The sequence below is a fragment of the Ciona intestinalis genome, chromosome 8 (genome assembly GCF_000224145.3).
Source record: "Ciona intestinalis chromosome 8, KH, whole genome shotgun sequence".
In the NCBI taxonomy this organism is placed as follows: domain Eukaryota; kingdom Metazoa; phylum Chordata; class Ascidiacea; order Phlebobranchia; family Cionidae; genus Ciona; species Ciona intestinalis.
Genome location: NC_020173.2, coordinates 314,176 through 331,887, shown reverse-complemented (window position 1 = coordinate 331,887; position 17,712 = coordinate 314,176). Strand labels below are relative to the sequence as shown.

Below are 17,712 nucleotides of genomic sequence, written 5' to 3'. Positions count from 1 at the left end.
AATAACTAGATTAGTTTTTTTCACATTAATTGACTTCCTTGGTCGATTTTACAGGCTTCATCACCCATGGTGCAGACAAAGACTTGAGAGGCAACTACACTTGCTGTTTATCAATAAAACGGTTCGTTCCTTCTGCCTTATGCCCCATAATATAGTGGCTGCTAATCATAAGTCTTGAATCTTGATTAAAATGTCTAACTTTCGTCCATGTTTAAGCCATATAGAAACAACAAACTTCTTCTATTTGTGATTTTAACCACCTACTTCAATACAGCACAGCAAGGCAACCGACAGTTGTCGATGAAACCTCGCTGGTATCTATGGAATAAACACAAAGCACGAACCATTGGTTCCTGACCATATTTGGTGGGGTATTTTATGCTTTTGTCTCAAAAATACCATTCTTGTGATTTTTTTCTGAATGAATATGTTAAAAATGTGCCTCTCTAACCCATGGGGTGATTTTTTCATTTATTATTTGCATTTCATTATTAAAAGAACGTTACTGAAAGTTGGTCATTATTAGACATTTGCTTTACAGGATATTGGTGCTAACCAGTATCACACAACAGTGGAAATCTACCAGACTAATCAGGTAAACCATGTTTATTAAAAAAATACATCAACAAAAGTAAAAACAACTGTTTTGTGGTTCTGTTTACAGGTGAACCAAAGGACTATGGAGATGGAAAGTTGGTATGACTGGTTTTGAAATATTAGATTAGCAGTTTGAATAAAACCTCTCTTATAATAGAGCATTTAAAATTACTAGATTGTAACTTCATCATTATCCATCCAGAGTTTGATTCTAAAATAAAAATATACCTTTGAAACAAAACCAGAATAATAATACTGTGATTGAAACAAAATACAACATAAATTTAATAACCAAAGCAAATATAAATCTAAAATATTCCTATGGGTATACGGAATTTCTTTAAAAAGTTTATTCGTATTTAAACTTAGTTTTATACATTTTATTACCGGCTTATCTCTTCAGAAAGTCTTTCTTGTTCTTTTAAGGAGCATTCCAATTCATTTTGATATTTTTTCGCATGTTCACTGAAAAACAGTAGTTATATATATTAAGTAGTTATATAGTGGCATGTTAAATGTGATTACCTAACTGTGGTTGCTTCTTCTCCCACTAGAAATTGAAGAACTTTGTTTCCTTCTATTAGAATAGTAATAGATATATTCTATACTACATATTAAACTTATTACCCCATTTAAGCTTCATGGCCTGCATCATGTTTGTAAAATTCTCAATAGCTTGTTGTATTTCTTTTGCTATTAAAACAGATTTAAATTTTAAAACTCTAAAATTGTATTTATCAAAAAAGAATTACTGTTCTCGTTTAATTGTATTTCTCTTTCTTTACTTTTCTCCAATTCAACTGTTACATTTTCTTCTTGCTGTTTGAAAGCAACACGTATTTGGTCATATCTGCACGTGATGTTAAGTACTCACAAATAATCTTGCAGCTTTAAAAAATTGCTCTGATAAGTCTGACATTTGCTTTCCCCACTGCCTGATCCAGAGTGTAAACTCATTTTGTTCCTGTTGGGATAGAAATAAAATATACATATGTGGCATATGTTAGGAAAGAGTAACCTGAAAGGTAGTATTAGACCAATGTTTGGTGCTGTTTTTCTGCTCTTGAATTTTGATCCCTATATTCTTTGCTCTTTGGCATAAAGTCTCTATATTCTGTCTTGTGGTTTTAACTCTTTCTGAAAAATAGTGGTAAAGGTTTATATATGTTGAACAACAACAATTAGGAAATACAACATAATACAAACCGTGTAACTTGGTATTCTCGGATTTAATTTGTACGTTCGTTTCTTTAACTGAAAGGTGAGTGCAGATGTGTTTAATATCAGCATATTATGATACTAGTTAATTTAGGTACCAGCATTGTATTGGGTCTCCAGCTGATGACGAACAATTTGTAAGTCGCGCTTTTGGGCAACGATTTGGACTTGCTTACACTTTAGTTCTTCCAGTTGCTTGTTAATGTTTTCGAAGTGAACGGGGTGAAAACGAGTCGCTTTATCACCCATGTTTAGTTGTTTTCGTAGAAGACACAGCTGACTTTGCTAAGAAGGGCAGATGTAGAATTGTTACAAGGAACAGAAAATATATTCACATAAGATCGTTTTTCATCTGTGTGGTTGTAAATTCATAGAAATTCAACCATAGATGTCTATGGTTCAAACGCCTAAAAATCTTGCCACTAGAGACGTAGTTGTTGTTTTTAAACAAAAAGACATGTATTGCTCACGGATGCTCTGTTCATTGCCATGAGTCATATAGATCTGCTTCGTGACCTTAATCTAACAGTGGACGATGAGTTATCTTGTAGCTTAAGTTTGTTGGACCAAGGGATAAAAGAAGGTTAACTACTTACCGTTTGTTTTGTTATACGTCTAACATGGTTGCTATCGAGCTGACGAGCTCGTTCATGGTATATTCTGCAAGTCTTATTTATCTCTTAATTTATAGCCTTTTAATGTTATTGGATATATGGAGATATTTCGACTCAAAAATAGTTAAAAACTCTCTCTACCATGTCATCGTATAGCACCCGTTCCGAAATAATTGTTTGAAATTCCAAAACCATTAATAAAAACAATCCAGTGTTTGTACTGCCATATTTGTTGGGCAACTCATTAGTTGACTCCCTATCAATTCCAAGCACACATTTTCATTTACAAATATACTGTACAATATATTGTACAACAGTTCGATAGAAGCTGTTTTGGGGTAATACTAATTTACGGGAATATGAAAATAAGGGAACGACGGAAATCGCAATCTAATTTACGGGAGTGTGATTTATGCTTGTTTCATACCCACACCAGTTAAGGGAAACCAACGGAAATGTGTTTTATGCTTGTTTCAAGCCAACACCAGTTATGGGAAGGTTACGGAAATGTGTTTTAAGCACATTACGGTTACGAGAAACCTACAGGAATGTGTTTTAGGCTTGTTTTAAGTATTTACTTGTTATGGGAATGTGTTTTAGGCACATTACAGTTACGGGAAACCTACGGGAGTACAGACGGCCCAATGAAAGCGGATCGAATATGTAAAATGCCATCAAAAAGACATGGCCGGACCCTAAATTGTTTGTGGGAGTTGGGAGTACAGAAATGATTCTTTTATTTCTTTGGTTTGACCCGACGCTGGTTTGACCCAACACGTCCCTGTGGCCTTTTTCCTGCATAGCCGGAAATTCATAAAACACCATAAATTGTTTCTGTCCGAAATCCTTCCAGCAATTGCACAAGTCAAACCAAGTTCCAATTATTACAGATAGAGAAAAGAGATTTCCGGGAAGTTTGAAGAAGCTTTTTCCCAAACTGATTACTGTATTTTGCACCAACCACATTCTCAAAGACGTTGAACGTTGGATAAAACAGCATGATAGCACACGTGACGACATTAAAGTTCTGAAAGATGATGTAAAACACATTCCCGTAGGCCGTAACTGTCCTGTAACTAGTAAATACTTAAAACAAGTATAAAACACATTCCCGTAATTTTACCCTAACTAGTAAATACTTAAAACAAGCCTAAAACACATTCCTGTAGGTTTCCCGTAACTGCAATGGGTATAAAACACATTTGCGTAACTGGTGTAGGCTTAAAACATGCTTTTCCCAACTTTTCCGTATTTCCGTAAATTAGTATTACCTGCTGTTTTGCCTTTTTGGTCATTTTGACATGTTAATTATTTTAACCAGTACAGTAATCACTAGTCAGTTTAATATTGAATAAGAAAACAAAAAATAAGTGTTTCTGCAGCCTTAGGATCAACGTCTGCGGATTGGCTTAATATTTTATCGCAATGGAAGGAAAATGTCCTTGAAAAGGAAACCAAGGATTCTGATAAAGCACTAAACACAAATAGGTATGAGTTGTAACATTCTACTTGGTAGATGACTAGATGTTGCAGTTGATTAATCCAAGGAAACTTAATTTACAGTTTACACATTCCTGACCTTTTATCAGTACCGGAGGGTGGTAATAATGTAACTGCAGTTATTGGGAAGGAGAATCATGAAAAATCAGAAGCATATGCAGATTCCTCAAAGCATGCTATTGTTAAACATACTCCGTTAAAAGAGCCTCAAATAAAGCAGAATATGTTGAAGCGAAAATCGGATGGGTGCGTGACCAGTTTGGCTTGTGATTCTAAAGATGTACTAAGGCGTTGGAGTTCGGAAACTTCTAAAAAGATTAAACTGATACATGAAAAATCTGAATTTAACCCATGGGTTAAGAACAAGTGGAACAACACACCTTTAAAATTTGCGAATAAAAGAGACAATTTGCAACAACAAATACCTTCACAAAATAAAGCATTAAATAAAACTTTTCTTCAAAGAGATAATTTTAAAAGTGATAGCTGCACAGCGGACAAATTATCCTCAAGCATGACTCCACTTAAATCAGCCATAACTAAAGTTAAAACACCAAATGGTGAGCAGTTTATGGAGTGTACTAAACAGGAAATGAACCATGACGGTGACAGTGATGAAGAGCTGCTTAGAATTGCCGAACTTTATGAAAAGCAACAAAAGGAAAGCAGTCCAACAATTGAAAACTGCAGTTCTAATCACCTGGTTGTAAAAACTACAGGCTTCAAATCAGCTAACAATAAAGAAATACAGAGTACCTCAAAATCATTGGAAAATGTACAAAAAGTGATTTCAGTATCTAATCATGAAAACTGTACCAAATTACCTCAAAATATAAATATTAAAAACACTGTTGTTCCTCCTCAAAAATGGGAATGTGTACAACCAGAATACAAGTCCGATTATAGTGATACTGATAGGTATTCAAAATGTTTAAAAGCTGTTTCAGTTGTGGGATGTAAAACTGCAAGTCACAAAGAGATTAGTGTGATAGCAAAATCGTTAAAACCGTTTGAAAAGTTGCTTTTGGACCCATCTGAGAATACTGATGCTAAAAGCACGGAAAAAAATAATGCTGCAACAATAATGAAAACTCCAATTGCAGAAAAACTGTCTGCACATTGTGCAACAGCATCTCCTGTCATAGCTGGATCAACAGCTCAATTTACAGTCGGTTTTAAAACTGCAAGTAATAAAGCACTGACTGTGTCTCATGAATCATTCTCCAAAGCTAATAAAATGATGAACAACCATAATCAGTCTATTGTCAAAGACACAAATGTTGCACACCCTTCAACAACGATAATTAAAGAGGTTTCCAAAACCAATTCTGTAACTAGCAAAAGATTTGTGCCAGAAACGGCTAGAGCAACTATTAACGCTGGTTTTGTTAGAACTGTTCCAGCTGTAAGCTTCATAACGGCAAGCAATAAGCCATTGAGTGTTTCTTCTGAAGCATTAGCCAAAGCACAAAGATTAATAGAGGAAGATGTGTGTGGTGAAAAAGTAAGTGGAACAAGTTTTATGTCAATGAAAGCTTCGGAGTATCACATTGCAAAACCGAGTACATGTGCTAAAGAAGCCTGCAACCAAAGTTTTCCAGTAGTAAACAGTACAGTTGTTGGATTTAAAACTGCAAGCCAAAAAAACTTAAGCGTATCGCATGCAGCACTGGAAAAAGCCAAACATGTGATCGATGAAAATGGTGCTGAAAAAGAAAATGCTAAATATTCTGCAACAACACCTTCAGATTATGCTCCTAACCCATCATTGTTTAAACACAGCTTTCCAGGTGTATGTATTAAAGCAATGAAGGGAAACAGCTCTTACAAACCACCCAGAAAGAAACTTATTTACCCCAAAAGAAGTACTTCTCCTGATGAATCCTCCGTACCAGCACATGCTACTAACCCTTCTTCCTTTACACCTTCAAGTATTCCAAAAAAGAAACAACTTGGTGTTAAATTTGAACAAGAAAGTCAGATTTTTATGTCTGATGAAAGTTTACTCAATGCGCTGGAGTTACTGGAAAGTTCTTAACTTTTATGTTGTTTCATGTATTACTTTCGATTTGTTCTTTTCAAACATTTTAATATACTTTCTTATTTATAGTGTTTGGTGTGTTTCCTTGGGTATTTGGGTTGTTTTACTCACATATGTGTCGGTATTGTATGTCAAATTAAGGCTAAATGGGTTATAACCAGATTCATGCAGAGTGTTGGATCTGGGAAATGAGTTTTTTGCAAAAAAGCACGTTAAAGGGTTGTATAACGTAATTTATTATTGCTTGATATAAAAGACAAAAGGGTTACATGCGGCTAATACGGGCAATTAAGCCCGGTAATGAATTCCATTGTTGTCTTGGACGAGAGATAAATCCTCGTAACGTTTGCGACTGCGGTAACGAATCGACCACACAAGCAAACCAACCACCACATTCAGAGCAACGAATGCAGATATTCCCACCATTGCCCAAGTAAATGGTGATGTTTGCTCAGCTGTGGAAGCCTCTGAAAAGTGATTAGATATTTAGTCGTTTGGTCTGTGCTATTATGCTCATAATGGGCCGTAGATCCGGTGTTATAAGGACTGTCGTTTTCCCACTGCGCTAGTGTAAAGCAAACTACAGTTATTGTACATTTTATATTATTTTTTGTTGGTTACGTTTTCGTATAGCACCAGATCATTTTATTTTTGCGGTTATGTTTGAGAAACCGTTCGTACATATTGGTGTAACATACCGTCTTTGTCTATTACTTAGTATTTGTGGCTTAAAGTCACTCAACTGACCTGGGAATTGGACAGCATAACTGTAACCGAGTTGTTCTGATGGAACGAACATATTTCGACTGGTGACTGGGGGAAAGAACGGAACCATATTAAAGTCAAGGTTGTGTCCAATCGGTGCATTTTCTTCAGGAAAGTCTGCCACGGTTGCATTCGACCTATAAACATCAAACGTTATGGTTTAATTTTGAAGACAAAATCTTCAAATAAGCTATATGCCAGCTTATTAGGTCAACGCGAGTGATGAGCGCGTTTTATTAATGCGTTAATAATGGTTTTTACTGCGGTATAGTCCATTTATTCTAATTTATTGCTCCAATCACGATTTTCCGTGATCTATACCTCTTCATCCATTCATCGAATATGGCGTCAGTAAAAGTATGAAGAAGAACAAAGACAGGATCGTTAGCTGATGCGTGGGTCATCCCTCCCGTTCCGTTCAAGAACAAATGTGCAAGATTATGTAGAGTTCGTACGCCTATTTCAAATTCACCGTCAGTTTCTGAGTAACCTGCAATCAATATGTTAAAAAGGTTACTAAAGTATTGTGGGGTAAATTGAGATACCGTTAGCACATATAAACACTATATTTCCTAATATGATTTTTTATAAATACCAATAACATATAGGCTACTGTATAGGCTAATGGTGACGAAAACTAGCAGGAGAAAAAAAACTCCATTTTTAGAGCGGGCAATATTATTTCGTTGTATTTACGTGTATTTCTAAAAATAAATTGAATATCAGAAATTACAATGATTTTAAACTGTCCCGTCTTCCCCCAATTGTTTTCGAATTTCTAAAATATACTTGTTGTGCGAATACCTCGCGTGTTTTAATATATTTCTTTGAACTGTTGTCAAATGTAATGAAGATGCAATTATAATAATTCATTGTATAACCCAAAAACCCATAAAATTTGATTTAAAAAGTATTGGGCAATGTGTACTTAAGGGTCCACTCTGTATAACCATTTGTGTGCATTCTTAACGCACCTTCGAGTGCATTTCTAAAGCTGTTGTCTGAATCAGAAAAATATGGGAAGGTATCGTATTCGTCAACTTGCAAACATTTGATGACGTCCTCAGTTGCTGGAAGCGTTTGTACCGCAGGTCGATCGATGTTTCCCCCGGGGTTTCGGCGAATGGGCCCTGTTATATCATTCCGTGGGTTATTCCTATTCTCAAATAATAAATCATCAATAACCTTGGAAGTACATACCTTCAAAGGTTCCGTTGCACAACTTAATATTGTCGTTAAACCAATCCAAACTAAGACACACTACTTCCCAGTCGGCGAATGTAGAGTTAGGGCCTAGAAATGTTGGGTCATTCGGATTCTGTCCACCAAGGATATCATCAGTACACACGTCACACTCAGAACCTATATACGTTAAATTAAATACTGTTGGTAAAAACAGCAATGGGCAGCAAAGGAAATAGTATAATCTATATAGAGTACTGTGGGGTAAGGTGGAAAATATTTAGCATATATAATATCCAAATATCCCGATCTTGTTTAAAACAGGTACTAACACTCTATGGGAGTCGTGAAAATACGGTTTTATAATTCTTTGAACGTTCTTTGTCTACTACCAAATACCTCCCCTACTATACATAAGTGGCGATATATAACTTAAAATAGATTGTGGCAATAATTACCGAAAGACTGTGTACACATTAGTTCGATTACAACATACCTCCAATTGCGAAGTCCCAGTACGGGAGAGCAAAAGTTGGGTCATTGGACAAGACCTGTAGGTCATTTTCAAGTCCCATCAGATGCATTCTATGCCAAGTAAGAAAGGCAGGTCCTTCGTGCGAGAAGTCAATGGCAGTGTATGCTTGGCCGGGTCCGAGCAAAGTATCACGTACAGAATAGTAATGAACCCAGACGAACAAATCGTAAATAGTTATGTTGATGAAATTCGGCTCGGTTGCATTTTCCGCCACTAGATTTCTAGAGTTTTATGAGCAAGCGATTATCAAAAAATTAAACATCGATGCTGCTAAACTCGTGACGCAGTTTATATTGTAAAGAGGTCTACCTGTAATGGTCTTGTGCTACGACGTAATCTGGATGTGGAATGCTTTTTGAAAGATCCAAAACGTCGAGAAAAGTCTCTCGTTCTTCTTGAGTCATGTTCATAATGTTTTGTCGAATCACTGGAGGACGCTGTTGAGAGCAATCTTCCCCCTGCCATCCAGGTTTGCATCCGGAACAATCGAACCCTCCGTAATTACTGTTACACACGCAAGACCTAAATTGGGAAAAAATCATGTTTCGTTACAAACTTTGAACTGTGTTCTTACATAGAATCGAAATTACACAAATAGTTATGGTGGCTTAAATGTACAACTGTTTTGTTCAGCAATGAAGATTACCCTGCTCATTAAAACTTAAGCATAACAAACCATTAACATAATTGTTGTTTATATCTCTTCGAAAACAAAAGCAAAGGTCATGTTATTTAAAGAACGAAGAGAAGGGAATTAACAGAAACACAATAGTAACACGCTATGAAAAAAGTTTTGGATAGAGTGTTAATTAAAAAGCGTGGCAGTTGCACCCAAAGTGTTGCTGTTGCACCCACTGTGCTAATCACATGTTTTCCCCCAAATAGCCTACCTGTTAAAGAAACGCTCCGGCCACCGTTCCCTGTCGTCAATGCCAACCAAAACGTATTGCTGACCGTGTGGCAAATCATCTATCTTTATATCAACACAACTTCCTCTCCCTTCCTCTTCTCCACATCTGGAGCCGTTTCCGCTGAGAAACGGACAACACTGGTGGGCTTCGATGGCTTCCAGTGTTGCACAGACACGAGGAAACTGTGCATACACATAAGGAACCGAAGCCAGCACTGTCACCATAGCCATTGCAATAAACTTTCCTGTTGAGTTCATCCTGTTCTGGTATATGAATTGAGAACGAAGAAATAGATGTATGCTTGGTTTCGCTAAGTGTTTTTATACTAATGTGGCAACTTGGAAAAAAGGCATCAAAGTATCACGTGAATAAGCTTCTCAAAAGTTAGCCTTCAGCTTCCTGTATTAAACTCGTACAAGGGCGATTAATTTATCTATGCATTATTAGGTTCGCTGCTTGGCCGTATCGTCAGGATTTAAGAAGCAGGACGTGACTCGTGATTTATGAAATGGATTAGCATTTATTATAATCTTCGCATACGTTTTCAATATGTGTTGGACGAAGTCAAATTAACTCTCAACAAAGTAATGTTCCATGATTAAGCAGAGTCCGTATATCCCGGCTCTGCTATTAAGCTAACATTATATCGTATTTTTTTGCTATTTTTCAATACATTCACGTTCAAAACATTTTTTAAACATGCAAACCAATACTATAAATATGCGGATGATCCGTACATTAGTTGGTATTTTTGTTTAAGACTTTAAGTTATCATATAAATAGAATTTAAACGGTCTGTGCCAAATAATTTATTGAGCATGGTAGTGGTCATATAGATCCATTTTCGCCGAACAGTTGTTCTTGTTGTTTTTTTGGACGACTTTTTTCCGCACTTACCTCAATTTTTAATTCTAGCATTTATTCTTTAATCTCTTGATTGAAATCAAATCATATTATATTTTTATAATTTTTAGACTACATTTTCAGATTTAAAACCACATAATTAGCGCGTGTGCACCGAAGCGTTGACAAGTGCCTTTTTCATATCGTTATCTTCGGTATAAACACCGCGTCTCTCGTTTCTTCGCTCTTTTAGTTTAGCGCTCGCAATAAATCATTATGCAGTCGCCACAATATGAATAATATTAACTTCTAACATTACCTATAATACTGCGTGATTACGGTTTATCTAAATTCACAAAAACAAACGTCTTTAAGCGACGACAAGGTTAACTAGTGTAAGTTTACTTGTCAACACATGGTACAGGAGTTGTTCAAAGCGTATTTACACATATTCTTTACCAAACTTTCAAGCCTTATACGTATTAAGTTTAATGAGTTATAATACACGAATAAATGCATTCTATCTACTGCTGCTCCACAGTCACCAATGGCGACTAGAACCCGCTTTGTTGGTTACTTTTGATTTGTTTTTGATCGATCTCAGTCGACCGTTGTAGTAATAGGGTTAATTAATACAATGCTGATCAGTTTATACCGTGCTCACGCATTAGATATGTGATCTCTTGTGATTATATGACTATGCTATGAGGTTTCTATGTCTATGTTGATAATGGCGCCGCGTTCTTCCCTTATTAGTAACATGACTTGGCAGCAACATTTCTGAAACTACGGAGAAGCGAGCGAGCCAGAACGAGTTTTGAAACTGCTTTGTATAATTCTGTAAACGTGTTAAAAATATTGTAAAGCCAAAATCAACTCTGACGGTACTGTTGTTTTTATAAACTTCTAAGGTTTTCTGATGGTAATTACTAGTTCCTGTATATGGTATGATCGTCTTAATAAGTTCAGTCATTGGTGGCTTGTGCCACGTATTTTTGAACTTTAAGTCCTATAATTATTTCAAAGCATCTATTTGCCCTGTTTATTCAAATATTAAACGCAGGTTATCGGTAGTTTGTTTATACTACAAAAATAAAAATGTCAGATGTTTTGGATTTGCATGAGGGGGATGAAGATTTTGAGGATGAAGGAGATTTGGGAGTCGAAAAGTTAAAAGATAAAGCTAAGCGAAGAAAAGGAAGAGGTCTTGGTGATGCATCTAATGCTCACAGGGAAGAGATGGATTATGACATAATGGAAGTAGATGATGGGGTTGGTCCTCAGCGATCTGTTGAAGGATGGATCCTTTTTGTCACTGGGATTCATGAAGAAGCAAAGGAAGAAGATCTATATGATGCATTCGGAGAATATGGGGAGCTGAAGAATCTTCATTTAAATTTGGATCGTCGTACTGGGTACATCAAAGGTTATGCTCTGGTTGAGTATGAAACATACAAAGAAGCACAGGCTGCTCTGGATGCTATGAATGGATATGATCTGTACAATGAGAAGTTAGCTGTTGATTGGGCGTTTGTAAAGCCGCCAGCTGCGCGAAAATCAAGGTTCGGCACAGGAGGCAGAAGACGTCGTTGAAAAACAAACTGCACGAAATACAATTTCCTCTTTTCACAAATTTCTAATTGTGATGTCACCCATTGAGGGTTTTTTATACTATGTATGCCAGTTTCTTGAAACTTTCAATTCATACTCAAGAGGCTTGTTGCCAGTTTCTTAAAACTATCAATTCTTACTCAACATGGCTTGTTGTAGATGAAACGCTTTTAATAGTTGATTTTAATACTCAGATAAAAAACTTAAACTGCAATTTCACTCTGAAGCCTGTTAAACTTTTCCAAAATTCCTAAATTGGTTTTATAATTAATACAAAAACTGTTCAGTAATTACTGTGATTAGTGACAGACATTACATTAGAAGGTTAACTGTGGTCACATTATCACCCAAGACCGTATTTACCTTTAAGGATAAACAAACGAGTTTTAACAGATTTGTCCTCGCCTAGGGGGCCAACCACAGTTGTTTACAACATGAATGTTCTGTTTCATACACTTTGTGACTGCTTAGGAGTTACCAAATGTCCACACATGTAACTTTGTGGGGATTGTGCAATTGTATATTTAACAATTTTAAACAGCTATAAGTCACAAGGTTGGGGCAATTACCATTGAGAATTTTCTTACAAAAACTGTGCCCAAGACAAGAACACATACACCAGAACAGTGGCAGCGTCAAGCTTTGATGTTTTAAAATCTCCAACAACTTTTAGAATATTAGACTATTTTTAAAATAGCCTACTGTCGTTTTAGAATATTGTTGAAACAGTCGAGTCGTATGGATTTTGCTAAGATCCATTAATTAAGTCACTATTGGTTAAAAACTTAAATGTTTGTCAATTAAATGCACACTGATTTAAATATAGGAACTGGGTGGCGTTTAATGTACGACGCCGTGGTACAGTTGGTAAGCGAGCCTGCCTCTAACCTAGAACTTCGGTGTCAAGCCCCGTCGTTGCTACCATTGTGCGCGTATGTGTCCTTGGACAAGACGCAGTTGCTGACGCCGATATAGGGACTTTGGTTACATGCAATGCAGCTGTCAGATATAAAAACGCATGAACTACAAACAGCTATTACAAAACAGCTCAGTAAAATGACTATCAATGAGAATGGCTGCAACGTTCGAAACATAGGTTACTGGGTCGCTGGTTAACGCGAAGGTACTTCTAGTAAAAATAGGGAGATTCGACACACCAATGGGGGGCGGGTACGGGTATCAGAACTAATGGTACAACGGTATGGGTAATAGTGGTCCGAACTCCACAGTTGTTACTCAACCGATAGATTCATGCTGTTTCTACTTGACAAACAAGAAAAATATGACGGTATAGTATAGGCCAGGGAAATGAGCCTCCAGACCTCAAAGTAGCGGATCGTTTAAAAGTGGATGTGCTAATCAGGTGGATTGGTTTATATGTTTCTTTATGTATACGGTCAAGACACAGTTTTAATTTAGCTGTGTTTATTGATTAAATACTGGCATCTTTTTTAATCGCGGTTTGATATGAAAGATCCGCCTTTTTTACTTCAAGATTTGCGTCTCATCTGGAGCCCCCAGCGTGTCCTACATTAATTGGTTGTCGCGTCTCGTGGTTAACTATTTTGCCGTAGTGTATGCAGTTATTTTAATACATTGTCAACTTATAAACTAATATTACGTCGAATGCTATGTTCAGTAGTAAAGTGTATGCTGTATATAAGTCTATATGTTATGTGAGAAAGTATGCTATACTGTTTCTTTTTCAAGTCATAGCAGTTATTAAACTAACAGAGCAAGAGTGGAAGATTAGTAAAGTGGGCTGTGATATACGATTAAACTGCGAACCAAAAGAACATCGTTAGGAAACAATCTGTGAATAATAAAACATGTGTTCCATCTTGCCACATATCCCATGCTACCCCTACTCTTATACTATAGGCTACAACTAATTGCCGTAGAAGCCGAGCTGGGTATTTTGCTTCTTTTATACGAATATAATGTCATTTAACTCATCACCAGGCTGAACACCACCACTCACTTCCCTCGGTATGAAGTTTCAGTTGCGTAATTTATAGTTTAAAGTTAGGACGCAGTACGAAGAACTTATTGTAAACATTGTTTATTTTCTCGTAAATATGAGTCAGGTCTGATCTTGAAACCATAAAATATTGACTGTTGGTAAATTTGATTCGTAGTCTTTATAGCATGCTGCAATATACGGGATCTTTACGATTTTCAAAAGGTTTAGTTCACTTTATTGTTGCTTTATTGAATCGTTATGATGATAAATTTCTGCTTTTACTGAACGACCCTAAACTCGCATTTAAAACGCAAGAGTATTGACCAAGACGTAGCTTAGTATATAATAAATACAGCATTTATAATAGAGTAAAGTTTGTTTTTTATTAGGTGCATTTTAGTATATTTTGCAGTATATGGCCGTAAGGTTATCTGATCGGGCGTGCTTTCCAATGTGTGGAAGCTTCACTTTTACGAAAGGAACTTCCTATTGCGGTATACTGTTATTTGATTCGTTTTAGCCTTATAGAAAAGTAAATTTAACACAAAGCATTCATTATGGTACGAGCTACGTATATACACAGCCACGTATAAGCAAATTGCTACCAGGCCCATCAGCACGCTTTACAAACCACTATAGATTTTAACTCTCCTACATTGGAGTCGTATACCACAAAAACAAATTTAAAAGATCAAAAAAAGCATTGAGAAACACAATATTTGAACTAAAAGTTACGCAACGTCCGAACTATCGCTTTTGGCCATTCCAGATATACAAAACTTTCATAGTAAGGTGTGGTAAAATGGATATGTTTTAACTTTCTTTTCTTGTCCCATTTGGTAAACAAAAATAGTTACAATTTTTTTAAGAGTGTCCTAACGACTCTAAAAGAGCGTTATTGTTAATTGTTCAAAATGCGATTGAAAAATATAAGATTATTCGCAAACGCTATCCCATCATACACCATGCTGGTACTGTATACTAGTTCCATACAAATTTAACATTGATAAAAAGAGCGGAATTTGTTACAACTTAAATATTACCAGCATTTTTGACATTTATATATATATTCCAACGAATATATTGGACGTTATATATATATTCTAACGAACCGCAGCTTTCGTAGTGGCTTTAGTGGCGCAACAACACGCGTGATTAATAGGAATAAATTTTCTTTATTTGTGTTTAGAATTGTATACAGCTATAACCTTACAATTAGTATATTATATAAGTTGTTAAAATTAAAATGAATTTGTAGTCAATTTATGAAGTTTATTCCAATGCATTTTCGGCTTCGTCGTCGTCGTTATCGAACATATCTTCATCATCGTCTTCATCATTTTCATCTTAAATGAAATTTATTATATATAGAAGATGTATGTTGTATGTCGGCTAATTTAAAATTTAGTAATCTAATTGTTCCTCGACTGTATTGTCGAATTTGTCGTGACTGACACTTACTGGGTTAAGTTCACGTTGAAAGATATGACATGCCCAACGCGCCTTTAAAGTTTATATGGCTTATTAAATCGGGTTTTTGGAATCATCTGACTATATAAGGTTTATTATTGACAGGTCCTAATATATACATAATATTGTTTCAACATGCGTGGAGTGATAAAAATATTAACGTTGTTTAAACATAAAATACTTTCTAATACGGACCAGGTCGGTCGTTAGTTTGTTGTCGTTACAAAAGTAACTTACCGTTAAAGCCAAGGTGGTCCCGGACTTGATCCAAAATTTCCGCATCATTCATGTCTTCAAAGATTTCTGGTGAAAAGTCGTCTTCATCTGTAAAAACAGTGTGTTCAGCTTGTTGGTGTTTATACAATGATATTTTAATTGCACATATATTTTATAAATACCTAGGTCTTCATCCATTTCATCAGATTTAGCAGCTGCCTTTGAACGTCTGTTATAACAAAGTCACATTAATTGCTATTTAGCTATTAATGTGCAGACTGTTTATATAGCTGAGTATTATGTGTTGCTGACGCCAGATGACTGAATTTTACAGCGTGACAGCATAAGATGTGTAATACATACCTTCTACGTCTACGTGAAAGCAACCATCTTCGACGTGATGTTGTTCTACGACGGCCCCACCAGCGTTTAGTCTTGGTTGTTTTGGGTTTTGCAGTCGCCACCGCTTCCGATGTCTCAGTGAACACCAACACGCAAACCAGGACAAGAATAGCGAAAAGCACAGACTTCCTCATCTAAAATAAATACGAAGTTTCGGTCAGAATAATTTTCAAACTTGAGCAAAATTATAACTGAAGAAAAATGGGTATTATACACTTACATTTTCGATAATGTTGTCTTAAAAAGATTCCAAGGAAATATGCCCTCGTCGACCCAACAGTGCCTATTTAAAAGGCATATCTGAAACGATAAGCGAAGTCGTTAAGGCACTTTACCTTTGTCGAGGCAGAAGCGAAATAATACGTACGGTCCTGATAAAACTTAACGATTTATTGAACAACGAATGTTCTTATTCGTTGCACGTGAATGTACGGATAGACAAACATATGTAAAAGTTTGTGGGTTAAAATGCACGAAATTTTACTCTCTTATAGGATTTACTAAATAACAGTTACCTTGTAAAGTTTTGACTGTTTGTGTAAATTGGACAATTAAAGTTTAGTTTGTTTGCCATGTTATCTCTTGGACGACCCATCAAATTTATTTTCGTTAATGAAGCAGTTTTCTAGAAAACACGTTATTTATTACTTGACAGCCATTCCAATATTTGTTTGTCGAACAGTCCGCTTTTACTACCGAGAACCGAGCAGGTGTGTAATATATTTCAAATGTCGGGACCCTTAGACAAATATGCCCAATATCTTTAATTCAAAATATATTATGGTTTTGGGCAGAGTGGTATAAACACCGAGTAGTACAACTGCCAGTGTCGTAATATATTCGTTCCGATTGATGCCATGAATCTTTAATAAACAAGATCTTTGCAATTGCTCTCCATGGGATAAAAAAACTTTATGGTATGTATGGTAAGGTAAACCTAGTTTTATTCTCTTTCGTTGTATCGTATACGTTATGTATACGTATTTCATATGGTTAAACAACGCCTATACGGATAAGAACTGCTGAGATATTTTGTGTCGTCCGCTAGATGGCAGTAAAGGTCAAATGTAAACATTATATACCTTAAGAGCTTTTCGGTAAGGTCTGTAATATTGAATTGCGTTGCATAGACGGGAAGAGCATAATCGGTGCCAGTTATATTACTATCACATGCACGGAGAACCCACCAGATTACGTACTTTCAGGAACTAGAACATTTATTGGTAAACAGAAACTGTGTCTATAACGGTGGTTGCTGTTAAGGATTGACTCATCTTTAATCCTTTATACAGAGAATTATTTCAGGAAATGTTTTAATCTGTAGAAGGTGTTGGCAAAAAGAAACAATGATCTATCCATCATCAAGCGAAGATGAATCAGATGTGGAGCAAGTGGAGGAAGAGGTTTCTACTCTGGTAATAAATTCCAACAAAAATCCAACCAGATCACCAAGCAAAACAGACTCATACTCTGTTAACTCTAATCAAGTAAGTAGGCTATTTAATGCATTGTTAAACCAGTACTAAAGTAATCTACTAATCTAGCTAAAACTATTTTCATAAATAATTTTCCATTGTTATGGTGAATGGTTTGTCAAATACCACCGTAACATTTATTGACATATTCTTAACAGGACAGCAGTCAGTCTTCAATCCGTGGTCCTTCACCTTCTCCTTCCACCACAAGCGAGGATGTTGATGCAAGGGCTCGACAACAGGAGGAGGAAGAGCGAAGGATGCGACTCCAACTTTACATCTTTGTCCTCAGATGTATTTCTTATCCATTCAATGCAAAACAACCCACTGACATGGCTAGAAGACAAACTAAGGTGAAAATTTAATTGT

At 36.1% G+C, this 17,712-nt stretch overlaps 6 protein-coding genes across 11 annotated transcripts in view; 3 read left to right on the top strand and 3 right to left on the bottom strand.

Annotated features, from left to right (window-relative positions):
* Window positions 1-591: 591 nt before the first annotated feature.
* LOC100177296 (uncharacterized protein PFB0765w-like) lies at window positions 592-2,206 on the bottom strand. 3 transcript variants are annotated; one of them, XM_002129410.2, is made up of 9 exons: window positions 1,914-2,206; window positions 1,804-1,851; window positions 1,616-1,734; window positions 1,472-1,561; window positions 1,350-1,416; window positions 1,225-1,290; window positions 1,123-1,174; window positions 985-1,062; window positions 592-808 (listed from the first exon to the last, which is right to left on the bottom strand). In XM_002129410.2, exons 1-9 carry the CDS (start codon window positions 2,062-2,064, stop codon window positions 769-771), a joined length of 711 nt encoding a protein of 236 aa, XP_002129446.1. In that variant the 5' UTR covers window positions 2,065-2,206; the 3' UTR covers window positions 592-768. The 3 variants fall into 3 exon arrangements, with proteins under 3 accessions (XP_002129446.1, XP_026691472.1, XP_026691473.1); XM_026835671.1 differs by having other exon boundaries at window positions 1,616-1,851; window positions 1,914-2,081; XM_026835672.1 differs by lacking the exon at window positions 592-808 and having other exon boundaries at window positions 967-1,062; window positions 1,616-1,851; window positions 1,914-2,081.
* Window positions 2,207-2,221: 15 nt separating this feature from the next.
* LOC100185089 lies at window positions 2,222-6,041 on the top strand. 2 transcript variants are annotated; one of them, XM_018812987.2, is made up of 4 exons: window positions 2,294-2,398; window positions 3,320-3,468; window positions 3,812-3,917; window positions 3,993-6,041. In XM_018812987.2, exon 4 carries the CDS (start codon window positions 4,153-4,155, stop codon window positions 5,965-5,967), a length of 1,815 nt encoding a protein of 604 aa, XP_018668532.1. In that variant the 5' UTR covers window positions 2,294-2,398; window positions 3,320-3,468; window positions 3,812-3,917; window positions 3,993-4,152; the 3' UTR covers window positions 5,968-6,041. The 2 variants fall into 2 exon arrangements, with proteins under 2 accessions (XP_002129592.1, XP_018668532.1); XM_002129556.4 differs by lacking the exon at window positions 3,320-3,468 and having other exon boundaries at window positions 2,222-2,398.
* Window positions 6,042-6,190: 149 nt separating this feature from the next.
* On the bottom strand, window positions 6,191-9,950 carry LOC100187516 (L-dopachrome tautomerase). Its single transcript, XM_002129643.2, has 8 exons — window positions 9,343-9,950; window positions 8,762-8,974; window positions 8,414-8,673; window positions 7,936-8,097; window positions 7,710-7,865; window positions 7,057-7,225; window positions 6,718-6,872; window positions 6,191-6,437 (listed from the first exon to the last, which is right to left on the bottom strand). Exons 1-8 carry the CDS (start codon window positions 9,618-9,620, stop codon window positions 6,259-6,261), a joined length of 1,572 nt encoding a protein of 523 aa, XP_002129679.2. The 5' UTR covers window positions 9,621-9,950; the 3' UTR covers window positions 6,191-6,258.
* A 1,290-nt stretch (window positions 9,951-11,240) lies between these two features.
* Window positions 11,241-12,107, top strand: LOC100185146 (RNA-binding protein 8A). The gene has a single exon (XM_026835640.1). It carries the CDS (start codon window positions 11,305-11,307, stop codon window positions 11,797-11,799), a length of 495 nt encoding a protein of 164 aa, XP_026691441.1. The 5' UTR covers window positions 11,241-11,304; the 3' UTR covers window positions 11,800-12,107.
* Window positions 12,108-14,935: 2,828 nt separating this feature from the next.
* LOC100182777 (putative uncharacterized protein DDB_G0270496) lies at window positions 14,936-16,766 on the bottom strand. Its single transcript, XM_002129807.4, has 5 exons — window positions 16,089-16,766; window positions 15,830-16,002; window positions 15,649-15,695; window positions 15,488-15,574; window positions 14,936-15,126 (listed from the first exon to the last, which is right to left on the bottom strand). The coding sequence occupies exons 2-5, from the start codon at window positions 16,000-16,002 to the stop codon at window positions 15,053-15,055; spliced, it is 381 nt and encodes a 126-aa protein (XP_002129843.1). The 5' UTR covers window positions 16,089-16,766; the 3' UTR covers window positions 14,936-15,052.
* Window positions 16,767-17,137: 371 nt separating this feature from the next.
* LOC100182731 (calcium-dependent secretion activator 1-like) overlaps window positions 17,138-17,712 on the top strand; it is an 18,268-nt gene continuing 17,693 nt past the window's right edge. For all 3 annotated transcript variants that reach the window (XM_018812980.2, XM_018812979.2, XM_018812978.2), the window contains exons 1-2: window positions 17,138-17,355; window positions 17,502-17,696. In XM_018812980.2, the coding sequence (XP_018668525.1) occupies window positions 17,215-17,355; window positions 17,502-17,696 (336 nt within the window). In that variant the 5' untranslated portion in view covers window positions 17,138-17,214. The remainder of the gene's footprint in view (window positions 17,356-17,501; window positions 17,697-17,712) is intronic.